The sequence below is a fragment of the Gopherus flavomarginatus genome, chromosome 25, assembly GCF_025201925.1.
Source record: "Gopherus flavomarginatus isolate rGopFla2 chromosome 25, rGopFla2.mat.asm, whole genome shotgun sequence".
Taxonomy (NCBI): Eukaryota; Metazoa; Chordata; order Testudines; family Testudinidae; genus Gopherus; species Gopherus flavomarginatus.
In genome coordinates this window covers 2,195,474-2,208,033 of record NC_066641.1, presented here as the reverse complement: position 1 = coordinate 2,208,033, position 12,560 = coordinate 2,195,474, and the positions used below count along the sequence as shown (strand labels likewise).

General features: G+C 48.2%; 1 protein-coding gene and 1 long non-coding RNA gene across 2 annotated transcripts; one reads left to right on the top strand and one right to left on the bottom strand.

Moving 5' to 3' along the window:
- Positions 1 to 1,587: 1,587 nt before the first annotated feature.
- Positions 1,588 to 3,258, top strand: HEXIM1 (HEXIM P-TEFb complex subunit 1). Its single transcript, XM_050934979.1, has one exon. It carries the CDS (start codon positions 1,882 to 1,884, stop codon positions 2,845 to 2,847), a length of 966 nt encoding a protein of 321 aa, XP_050790936.1. The 5' UTR covers positions 1,588 to 1,881; the 3' UTR covers positions 2,848 to 3,258.
- A 5,071-nt stretch (positions 3,259 to 8,329) lies between these two features.
- LOC127040629 (uncharacterized) lies at positions 8,330 to 11,248 on the bottom strand. The gene is made up of 2 exons (XR_007771475.1): positions 9,722 to 11,248; positions 8,330 to 8,538 (listed from the first exon to the last, which is right to left on the bottom strand). It is a non-coding gene; the product is annotated as an uncharacterized LOC127040629 (long non-coding RNA).
- Between the last annotated feature and the right edge of the window lie 1,312 nt (positions 11,249 to 12,560).

Below are 12,560 nucleotides of genomic sequence, written 5' to 3'. Positions count from 1 at the left end.
AGCAGTAGCAGACCTGCCCCCCTCCCTCCCCCGTAGTACTGCTGCATCTTGAGATGTTCCCTCTTTCTCAGTTCCCAGTACAGAATAAGACAGCACAGAGTTGTGAGGTTCTGAGCTTGCATGGGATTTAGGAGACCTTGATTTCACATGCTTGTGACCAGGTCTGTGTAGGCCACATTTGTCTGATCAGCCATGTCAGGTGCATGGGCAGTCCACCAGTCAGCGTATATTAGGTGCTCCCCACCTGATCCACAAAAGATGTGTTTGTTAAAGCTGCTTCTGTGTTTAGCTCCAGAGGTCCGTTTCTATCCCTGCGGTGTGCTGAGATGACACACACTCGTATCTTTCCTCCGTGACTCATTTCAGAGCCCAGAGCCAGAGCTTCCAGTGGAGATGGGGGAAAGCAGGTTTGCTGTTCATCCAGGGACGGTGTGTGGGTAGGGAGTGGGGAACAAAAGCTATCCTCCTGCAGTGCTGAAGCTCGTGACAGTGCTAGGGGACGAGTTGGCACAGGCTAACCCCATGCAGTGTGCGTGAGAGGTGGGATTTACACACATCAACCCCTAGCCCCATTTTACAGATGGGGAAACTGAGGCCCAGCGAGGGCAGGGATTGGCTAGGGCAGGGACGTGAACCAGGACTGGAACTCAGCAGCCTGGGTTCAGAACCCAGCTCTGAACACTGGACTTGCCCCTCCAAGAGAGACCCCAGGAGTCCGGGCTCCTCTCCTAGCACAGCTCTGTGTCTGCTGCAGCTGCTTGGCCAGTCGTGGGGGAGGGGTAGGCTGCGAGGAGGAGACACTGTCCCTTTAAGATGGGACTTGTTTCTCTCTCTCTGGTTTGTTTACATCTTCCTCCGCTCGATCAAGGTCTCATCACAGTCACCTAACATTTTACGTAGTTTCCAATCCCTGGGGTCCTTCCGCCTCCCACGCGTGTGTCGCTTTTAGGCCCCTCTCATTTCCAGTCGGAGTTCACCTCCCAACCCTTACCCCCACGCTGCGACTGAGGCGGAGAAGTGGTGCAATCCACAGTCTCATCCGCTCAACCCACGAAGCCATCCAGGACTATTTTGGATCGTACCATTCCTCGTCATGGGGAGGGAAGATAGGACATTCCGCGACACACACATTGAGAGAAAGGGGACCGTACGGCTACTGACTTTTGTCCTTAGCGAGCCCCTTGAAGGTCGCTTGGAACCGTTCACGTTTAAGACCCCTGGAAAAACAATGGTAGGGACCAAGTGCTACCCCTACTCTCTCATTGGTCTAGCCGCAGATGAAGGACCAATGGTTTTCCCGAAGAAGCCTCGGAGGCCAATGGGTGGTACTGTGGGCCTAGCCACGCCCACTGCTCTAGCTGATTGGGCGCAGCGGAGGCCCCGCCGCGCCTCTGGGAACCGTAGTCGCTCCAGCAGGCGCGGGCCAGGGAATCGATCGGGACCGGAAACCACAAATCCCAGCATACGCCGGGGCGCGGGATGGGCAGCGCGCTTGCGCGGAGTGGGGCGGGGTCTGGTGCCTCTATATAAGGCGAGGCAGCGGGCTGCGAGCCGCAGTTGGGAGTTAGGAGCGCTGGGGCTGGTAGGCGGAGCGTTGGGGGAAGGCGGGTCGGGCGGCGGAGGAGGCTGGACCTGAGATGAGTGTGCCAGGTCTCGGCGCAGCAGCCAGGCAGCGGCCAGCTCCGGGGCGGGACCAGGCGCGTTAACCCCTTGGTGGCCGCGCGCGGACGATTTAACCCCTTGGGGCCTGGCGCGGACTCGCTCCCCGCGCCGCCCGCTCCAGATGCGCCAGGCTCGGGCGCGCCGCGGGGAGAGCGCTCGGCCCTGAGCCCCGCCCGAGGCGCCGAGCCCCGGCCAGCGAGCAGCAGGAGCGGCCCGGCCATGGCTGACCCCCTCCTCGCCGAGCGCCCGCAGCCGCCGCCCGGCCAAGCCTCGGCCGCGGAGCCCGCCCCGGCGCGCCGGGAGCCGGCCGAGCAGCAGGCGGAGCAGAGCGCGTGTCAGGCGTCCCCGCCCGCCGGGGCATGCCAGGGCCAGGGCCGCCCGGAGGGGGGCGGAGAACGGGCCGCCGGGGAGGGGCAGCCTCCCGCCGACGGACAAAGAGCCGGGCCCCAGCCGGCCGCGCAGAGCCAGGGCTACGCCGGGCCGGGGGGCCACAGGGAGCGGCCCCCCGGGGGCGGCGAGGAGGAATGGCGGCAGCGGCAGCTGGGCAAGAAGAAGCACAGGCGGCGCCCCTCCAAGAAGAAGCGGCACTGGAAGCCCTATTACAAGCTCACCTGGGAGGAGAAGAAGTTGTTCGACGAGAGGCAAAGCCAGCGGGCTTCCAGGCTCAGGGCGGAGATGTTCGCCAAGGGGCAGCCGGTGGCGCCTTACAACACCACCCAGTTCCTGATGGAGGATCATGACCAGGAGGAGCCGGATCTTAAGACTGGCCTTTACCCCAAGAAGGCGGCAGCCAAGTCGGATGATACCAGCGAGGAAGATTTCCTGGAGGAGGCAGCGGACGAGGACGGGGGCAGCGACGGGATGGGAGGCGACGGCAGTGAGTTTCTCCAGAGGGATTTCTCAGAGACTTACGAGAGGTACCATGTGGAGAGCCTGCAGAACATGAGCAAGCAGGAGCTGATCAAGGAGTACCTGGAGCTGGAAAAATGCCTTTCCAGGATGGAAGATGAGAACAACAGGCTGAGGCTGGAAAGCAAAAAATATGGGGGGGGCTCCGCAGAGGATCCTAGGGTAAGAGAACTAGAGCTGGAACTGGACAGGTTGAGAGCTGAGAACCTGAAGCTGTTGAAAGAGAATGAACTTCACATACAACAGGAGAAATCTCTTTCCAAGTTTGGAGAGTGAAACTTTTGGGGATGGATGGGTGGGTGGGGGTGGGACTTTTTACATTGATGGAATGTAACATTATATACATGTGTATATAAAAGACAGTGGATCCTTTTTATGATACATAATCAGAATAAACCACAGCCTTGTATTGTTTTTGAAGCTATAGCTATAGTGTAGTGTGTGTTCTGTTAACTATGTGCAACTGAGAATTCCCCCCCTTTAAGATAGATGTGACTCAAGGGGAGGGGTGTGTCTTTTTGATGTGCAAGTAAATTTGACTCGACTTATGATGCATTTTATGTTTAAACCAAAAGGGGAAAAAAATCCAGGGGGAGGGAAAAACCTAGGGAATTGTAAATCGGCCAAATTCTGAAAACAATAAAATTATTATAGAGTTCTAATAAATTTAATTACTTGTAAATGGAACCGTTTCAGTGTGATTTCTAGAAGAATATTCAAAATAGCATTCTCCTAGGTGGGAATATGTTTTGAATAATTTATTAGTGATTTGTATTTTTAAATGGCTTATTGCCTAATATAAAATCAACAGAACTAAGGCTTAGACTTAATTCTTTTGCATCTCTGCTCCTTGCAGCCTACAGAACTTCTATTTCCAGTTCTAAAGCTCTAATGTAAGTGGGTTCATATAAACACATTTTGTGTTGTGGTGGCTTAGCAAATATGTTTGCTGTAACAAAAGTAAATGCAACTGGGTTGGTGGGCAAGTGGTGGGTTCTTTACTTTTGTTTCTACTTTATCAAGTGATGACTACTACAAAAACATATTTGAACAAAAAATGACACTAATGTTGGCCTGCTTTAAGTTTCAAGGATAGTTCTGAATGTCTATTCTCTCTCATCTGTCTAGAGCTGCTAAGAACCTAAATAAGCACTGCCTACATTTGTGTTTATAGGCACCTTGATTTTTTTAATATACTTTAAACTGCAGAACAGAAGTCTGATTCTTTAATAAATGCTTAGTAAAATTGTGCAATAACCGTTAGGAATTTTAATATACAGAAATGTGACCCACAAGTGATGGGGATAAGGTAGGTCAGTTAAAATTGTATTATCTCAAAACCTATCTTTCCAATCTCTGAATGAGAATAAAAGCAAGATACAGGGGAGAAAAAAGGAGGTATCTCTTCTCTCCAAACCGCTCTGTATAGTGAAGTGTGGTGTCAGTTTTCCCTTGTGCTGAAATGTTTGCACTTGTATGTAATCACAGGACATTCTGTCAGTGCACAGACTAGTGAGATCTCCTCCACCCTAAAAGACAACCTGGTGTGGATAGTACATACAGCCATCCTAACCCATAATAAAGCCATAACTAGTAGCCATTTAAACATATGCAATTTTCAATTCCTCAACCTAATACTGAGTGACTGTTTTTACCAATTTTGATAGTAGCCTGTATGTAGAGTTTACCCAACCCTATCTAGTCAGTGTCTGAGCAGCAGCTGGGCTTAAACTACAACATGCAAATGGAGCAAGTTATATTCACCAGCTAAAGGCAATTACAGTTGGGATGGGCAGCACAAGTAATCCACATTTCAAATAGAAATGTACATATTAGTCCAGAGAATCTACAACAGCTGGCCATGCAGTGACCTAGGGCCTTCAATATTAAGGATCAAAATGGATTTTAACTACATGTTCCTTGCAGAAATTCTGCTTTAAGGCATGTATTGCTATCCATTCTTAACTTTGGAAAGAAAAAACAAAATATTAAAGATCTAGTTGTGGTAAATAGGCTTGTCTTAATTGTCTTTCCTTCTGCTATGACATTAGTCAGCAGAGTCGGGCTGGTGCACTATAGCTTCAGTTGTACAGAAGGAAGTCTGGTGTGAAGGAGGCACCACGGACCATAATATCAGCTTTCTGTAGTGTAAGACTGAATGGCAGAATTCAACAGCAAGGAATGAGTTAATTCCAAGTACAAATGAAATTCTCTCCAAGGAATATAAATACTATGGTTGTAAACTTCCACTATTTCAAGTACTTTATATGTAATATTTCCATATCATTTAATTCTTTTGAATTATAAAACATGCAAGATTGTGTTTGTATAACATTTTGTAGGATGGAGGGTAAGGTACAGAAAAGGGCAACAATAATGATTAGGGGTGTGGAAAAGCTGCCATGAGGCTAGATTAGTAAGAGGGGGGTCTTTACAGCTTGGAAAAGAGATGACAGAGGGAATATGGTTTCTATAAAATCATGACTGGTGTGGAGAAAGTAAATAAGGAAGTATTGTTTACTGGTGGTAAAAATTAGGAGTCACTAAATGAAATGAATAGGCACCAGGTTTAAAACAAACAAAAGGTATTTTTTAACATGATGCACAGTCAACCTGTGGAACTCCTTGCCAAAGGATGTTGTGAAGGCCCAGACTATAACAGGGTTCAAAAAAGAAATGGATAAGTCTATCAATGGCTATTAGCCAGGATGAACAGGGATGGTGACACTAGCGCAGGGTGGGCAAACTACAGGCTGTGGGATTACCACCCCTTGGCGCTGCGGGCCCTGTGCTGCTCCCAGAAGTAGCCAGCACCATGTCCCTGTGACCCCTAGGGGAGGGGGTGCAGAGGGCTCCATGTGCTGCTCTCAGCTGCAGGCACCACCCCCACAGCTCGCATTGACTGGAAATGGGGAACTAGCCAATGGGAGCTTTGGGGGAGGTACCTGCAGGTGAGGGCAGCGTGCTGTACCCAGTGTCTGTCCTCCCCCCAGTGGCCACAGACACATGGTGCCGGCCTCTTCCAGGAGTGGGGCAGGCAGGGAGCCTGTCTTAGCCCCACTGCGTGTTGCTGCCACCCCAGAGTGGCTCCAGGTAAGCAGCACCAGGCCAGAGCCTGCACCCCTTCTGCACCCTAACCCCCTGCCACACCTCTCCTGCACCCCAACTCCTTGCCCTGAGACCCATACCTGCACCCCAACCCCTGCCCTGAGCCCCCTCCTGCACCCCTGCCCTGAGTTCACTCCACACCCCCTTCCCTGAGCCACCTCATACACTCCACATCCCTCTGCCCCAACCCCTTGCCCTGAGCCCCTTCCTGCACACTGTGCCCCAGCCCTACATTCATAGCCCTGCATGGAATTTTCCCACCCAGATGTGGCCGTTGGGCCAAAAAGTTTGCCCACCCCTGCCTTAGCCTCTGGTAGCTAGAAGGTGGGAATGGGCAACAAGGGATGGATCACTCTGTGATTAGCTGTTCTGTGCATTCCCTCTGGGGCACCTGGTATTGGTCACTGTCAGATGACAGGGTACTGGGCTAGATCAACCTTAGATCTGACCCAGTATGGTGGTGGTTATAAGAAGGAAAATAGCAGATGTGCATTATTGCACCGTAACCTCAACATTTAATATTGGCACTTCAACTTATAGCAGGGGTCAGCAACCTTTCAGAAGTGGTGTGCAGAGTCTTCACTTAGTCACTCTGATTTAAGGTTTTGCATGCCAGTAATACATTTTTAATGTTTTTAGAAGATCTCTAAGTCTTTAATATATAACTACACTATTGTTGTATATAAAGTAAATAAGCCTTTTAAAATGTTTAAGAAGCTTCATTTAAAATTAAGTTAAAATGGGGAGCCCCCTGGACCGATGGCCAGGACCCAGGCAGCATGAGTGCTGCTGAAAATCAGCTTGCGTGCCCCCTTTGGCACACGTGCCATAGGTTGCCTACCCCTGACTTACAGTAATATACCACCATGAAGTTTAGTTTCTAACATTAACATGAGAAATTTAATTACACATGAAGAAATGTTTAGTCAAATGTCACAGCACTGGCTATCCCAAATATAAAACAACTTCGTGTCTAGTCTACACTATAGTACAACCCACATTCACTGGCACACATTTCTACAAGCTAGTTCAGACACTCAACAGATGTCTGTTCCAGGACACTTACAAAGGTGTTAGCAAGTCTCCAAATCAATGTTTTGATTTAATCAGTGGTTTCCACATGGGATTGAGTTTTTGGACCTCAGGAGTGATTTAGTGAAAAGGTGAGAGTAGGGTTATTTCTAATCACTTTTTAAGAGGGATTTCCAGTGAGAAGGGTCGTCTTCAGCTCTCTTGTGTTTATGCCTGTTAACCTGCAGCACATCAGGCAATCCTAGGTGATGGAACATGCTGCAGAGAGACAGGCTGTCCCCACAAGAGGGTTGGCAGGTTAGAAAGGGGTAGGTTTCCCTCCACCTCCTCCCCCCCCCACCACCCCTTGGCCTCTCACATTAAAGGGTTTTGGCAACCAGTAGACGATCTGGTAACTGACAGGCAGATCGTCTTAAGTTGCAGAACACCAGTGCAATACACGCTCTTGGGCTCATCTGTTGGAGCCAGGCCTCTATATTATGCATCTGTGAACTTTTTGTCTAGATCCAGCTAGAGTGAAGAGTAGTCCAGACTGGCAGTCCTAAGCATATGCCCCGCTGAGGCCAGATCATCTGAGGGGAACAGGTGCAATCCTGGTAGCCAAAGATGAAAGTAAGTGCTTTGAGGGTTGCAGCTGTCACAGGGGGGTGCAGGATAGCTCAAGGGTTTGAGCATTGGCCTTCTAAACTCAGGGCTGTGAGCTCAGTCCTTGAGGGGGGCCACTTAGGGATCTGGAGCAAAAATCTGTTTAGGGATTGGTCCTGCTTTGAGCAGCAGGTGGGACTAGATGACCTCCTGAGGTCCAGTCCAACCCTGATAGTCTGTGAATCTGTATCAAAGGCACTAATGAGTCTGGTTTGACCTGAAGGCACCATGGGCTTAACTTGAAGAGGGCAGATATGTCCCCAAAGGGTAAGGCAGTATGCTTGCCAGTTCTTTGAAGCATTTCCCTCTAACTAGTTGTTTGCACCAGGTATCCTTTATGCAGGCTCCAATTTTTTCACTTCACTAAGATCAAGGAGACTGCACTAGAAAATAAATCTGTATAGTAGGGGCATGCTGCTGGCATTGCAGCCACTGTCATCTAAGTATTGCCTACTGGTTGTACGTAGATGTTAAACAATAGTGCTGACAGGATTCAGCCTTATGAGACTGCATGTCAGAGTTCTCACCCATCATGACTCTGGGGTCTGCCAGAAAGGAACACACTTGCAGCAGTTCTGTTTGCTCCTGCCAGAACAAACAGGCAGGATGATCAAAATATACTTCAACTTTATAGCAGCCAATTACAGGAGCCTGAGAATCAGGTTTGTACATGATTTGTAAAAAATGGATCTCTGGACTGAGAATGTTTAAACTTATTTCATTGTGAGGTTTTTCCACTTGCTAAAAATAGAACTGTTGGAATACTTTCCCTTATTTTAGGCACAAGATGAAGAAACAGCTGATCCCAGAAATGCAAAATTATATAAAAAAAGAGATACTATCAAATCCTGTTACAACTGGTCTCCCTTTTAATGTGGGTGGAGAGCAATGCATCAGCAGGATGCTGATTCATTTTGCTAGTTGTAATGAATGCTGTAAAAGAGTAACTATACACTCCATGTTACTACCTGATGAAAAGAAAAGGGTTTAATTCTGATAGTGAACAGATCCATAATTACTCGCATAACATTTTCCTTTATATTTAGCAAGTGTCAGAGTAACAACCATTCCTGTGGTCTGGAACTACAGGAGTTCTCCTCCTGGATTTAATAAGAGTGGTGGCAGAGGGCAATCTTTGCAGGTCTTTCTGGATCACATCCCTTGGAATAGTGTAATCATTCCCTTCAGAAAAAAGTGAGACCAGCAAGCACTAGTTAAAAATAACATCTGAATAGAGAGGAAATTGTAATGCTATCATCTGAAAACTGCTTCCTTATCAATGGACAGTGTATCAAATGTGTTGAAATGCTCAACCCATATATACCCCTAATAGTGCTAAGAATGAAAACTAAAAGGTGTTCCTGAAGCATTACTAGATCACTGAGAACACTTGAGTTTTAGGCAATATATATATTTTACTAGGATGGCATGGCAGTATGCCCTGTAAGCCACTCATCTCAATGTGGATCAATTTTTCATATATAGTGCAATGGAGAGGCTCAGAATGGAAAGCAGAATGTTTGGTCTTGTCTACACACAGAATTTGCACCAGTTGAACTTCATTTCTTTAGATTTAAATAGAATAATAAAATATCAGGATTGGAAGGGAGGAGGTCATCTAGTCCAACCCCCAGCTCAAAGCAAGACCAATCCTGAGACAGATTTTTGCCCCAGCTCCCTAAATGGCCCCCTCAAGGACTGAACTCAACCCTGGATTTAACAGGCAAATGCTCAAACCACTAAGCTATCCCTCCTCCAAATAGTAACAAAGACTGAGTGCCCTGACAATTAAATGTTGCAACATAGTAATACCCCAGCAGCATTTAAAAAACCAGACAGACAGGGACAAGTAACTAAGTCAGTCAGTCATCTACAAAAAAGCTCCCTTCCAGCTCCCGTAACTCTGGGAACACACCCTGAGTCCTCTCCAAAAAGCCCCATCAAACAGATGGCTTCCGCAGTGTGGCGAGGTCACCAAATTTGGGCTATTTTGGACTGAGGGGAGCAAGTTCTAGGGCCCTGATTGAGAGCACAGTCCCCTATCTTAATCAATTTAGTTATCAGTGCAAAACCTGGTGTGGATTAGTTTAAACTAATCAATGTGAGTGCTGACACTCAAAGTTGTACTAGTTTAACTAAATAAATTTAAAAATCACACCTTTAGTTAAGCAACTTTTGATATTTAAATCAGGCCTCAGTTTGGTTTTTAAATGGTTTTAAAACCATTATTAGCATAAACCTGCAGCTAAATGAAAACAGAGCTAAATTAAATATAACTGGGTATTAAAAAAAAGTCATATGGGAAGATGGTTATACACCTGGGCAGTTAGAAAAGGGGGTAAGCCATGATTAATAAAAGCCAAACCTTTATATAAACTAGTGGAACAGCATGGAAGCAAAATATTCTTTGACTCCAGAGTAATGCAAGCAAGGAATTTTCTGCAGGAAATTGTCTCCGCTCAGTTTGATCTTCCCAGTGTAAAAGATCCTTCATCACTCCTGTTGCACATTTTGTAAAACAGTTTTCAGTAAAATGGCAGCACTCAATCTCAGGGTTTTACAAACTACAACCTACACCTCATGATACTGTTGGGCAGGTCAGCATTATACTCATTCCACAGGTAGAAGAAACTGTGGCTAAGGCCCAGATCCACAAAGGTGGAAGTTAGGAACCTAAATATCTTTGTGGAGCTGGGCCTAAGTAACTTGTCCAAAGTTGCACAGTGAGTCTATGAAAAAGTCAAAAATACAACCCAGATTTCCTAGTCCCCAGCCATGCTTTAAGCAGTATACATATATGTTAAATACATTAAAAAGTGAACCATACCCTTCATGTACCACAGCATTGAGACATTACCCATGCATCAAGATAATTACCATACACACTGTCACAATTCCCACTGCTCATCAGGATGCTGGACCTGTTTGTGCCATCTCAAGAACTGCCTTTCATGCCACCTCTATCATCTTGAGGTTTGCACATGAGGAACGTGCTACTCACTTATTTTGTTTCTCTCCAGCTCCTTTCTAACAGCTAAAGTAATGAAACTAATCACTCATTTATCAGGGTATTTCAACAACTAGTTGAAAAGTTACCAGTCAAGTCCTAGCCTTGAGACAGGCAGGTACTTTTTAAAAAATCTCTACAAATGGCACACTGACAGTTGTTGCCTCACTTCATAATAGCAGCAGAGAGGAGGCCACATTAAATGTGATCCATTGGGTTCAACAAGTGAAAATTCCCTGGGGGAATTTGGGGTGTGGTATGGTTTAAATGCATAAAATAAAGGATTATAGTCAGGGATCATTTTCCAGTACACTGCCTAGAAAATTATACTGTATAATAAAGTACAGTAGAAGCATGGAAAAGAGACATTTTCTAGGAAAATGCAAGTTATTGTATCAAAGTTCACTCAAAATAAAATTAGATCTTCCTCTCAGTTATATCCATGTTTGGTTTCTGAAACAAGACTAACTTTGTATTAATTATCTGATCTCAGAGTCAGATAAGTATTTAGAAATTAACAGAAAAATTAAGTAAATTTTCAAAAATTATTAGTTTTTCCTAGAAACTATTTATTCTAATTTCTATACAGTATTAAAAATAAGCGTGCACCAGGGATTGTTTTGAGAACTCTATCATCAGGTATTTGGGTAACTATGGATGTTTGTATTTGTGTACCAACACTAGTTCAAATTCTGCTCACTTACACTGGTGTCCATCTGGAGTAAGGGTATGGCTACACTTGCAACTTCAGAGCGCTGCCGTGGGAGCGCTCCCGCGGCAGCGCTTTGAAGTTGCGAGTGTGGTCGTGGCGCCAGCGCTGAGAGAGTGCTCTCCCAGCGCTGCAGGTACTCCACCTCCCACAGGGGATTAGTTTACAGCACTGGGGCACTGTTTACACTGGTGCTTTGCAGCGCTGTAACTTGCTGCGCTCAGGGGGGTGTTTTTTCACACCCCTGAACGAGAAAGTTGCAGCGCTGCAAAGCGCCAGTGTAGCCAAGGCCTAACTCTCTTGCAGTCAATGAAGTTACTTCAGACTTACACTGGAGTAAAAGATCTGAATTTGGCTTTCAATTACAAAAACAATACAATCCGCACATTAAAATAATCACACTGGATTGTTTTATCACCTCTATACACATTAAGAGACTGAAGCCCAGAAGACCCAGGATTGCAAGAGATTAAAATACAAGTAAATGGCGAGGCCCAGATTTCACATCTCCCGACTCCCAAGCCCGTATCCACCCAAAAGAAACAAGTTTCACTTGAGTTTAAAAGCCACTGCGGAGTATTAGCAAACCAGCCATTACTTTTGAACACAAGTGTAACAAAGAGCGCTGCATTGCACTTTGGAGGCCAAGTACTTTTCAGCTAAGTGATTATGCAGCAAAAGAACCGGGTTAGTTATTTCCTCCGCAAACACGTCGTCTCTTTTGCGTGTTACTGAACTGGGCAGGGGTCCTTGACCCTGGAGCTGAGCAATGCCCAGTGGCCGCGTTTACTCACTGGATTGCAAGGGCATTGCGTGCCCCTCCCGCCAGTGCTGGGCTGGGCTAGGCTAGGGCCGGGGGGGGGATAGGAAGCCCCGCGGCCCTGCTCCCGGTTCGTGCACCCCCCCCGGAGCTCTCCCCACCCACACGGGGGGCGGTGCACGTGACAAGGCCCACAGGGGGCTGGGGTCAGCCCACGGCTGCTGCGAGCCCAGACGGGCTTTTGCTGGCGACCCTTAGGGGTCTCGCTCGGGCTCAACCGGGCCCGCCGCACGAGCTGCCCCCTCGGGGGTCGGGACCCCGGGCACGCGGGGCTGCAAGCGCGAGGCAAGGCGCGTGCCCGAGCCCGGCCCCCTCCCGAGGCCAGACGGGCCCGCCCGGGCTCGCCTCCCCGTTCGGCTGCGAGGTGCGGGACGAGCCCCGAGGCTCCCGCTGTGGGGAGGGAGGGGCAGGGCCACGGGGGGTCCGCGGGCCGCGCTAGCAGGGGGCGAGGGCCCGTGAGGGGAGCAGCCCCTCCCCGCGGCGCGCCCGCTGCGGCCGAGGGCCGGCCCAGCCCGCCACACAAAATGGCCGCCACCTCGCTCCCCCGGCGGCTACGGCCGTCCAAGTCGGAGCGGTCCGCTCGCCCAATCAGCCATCGCCGTCGGATGATTGGCAGCAGACCTTCAGACCAATGGAAAAAGCCTTCACTGAGGAACGTGCGTAAGGCA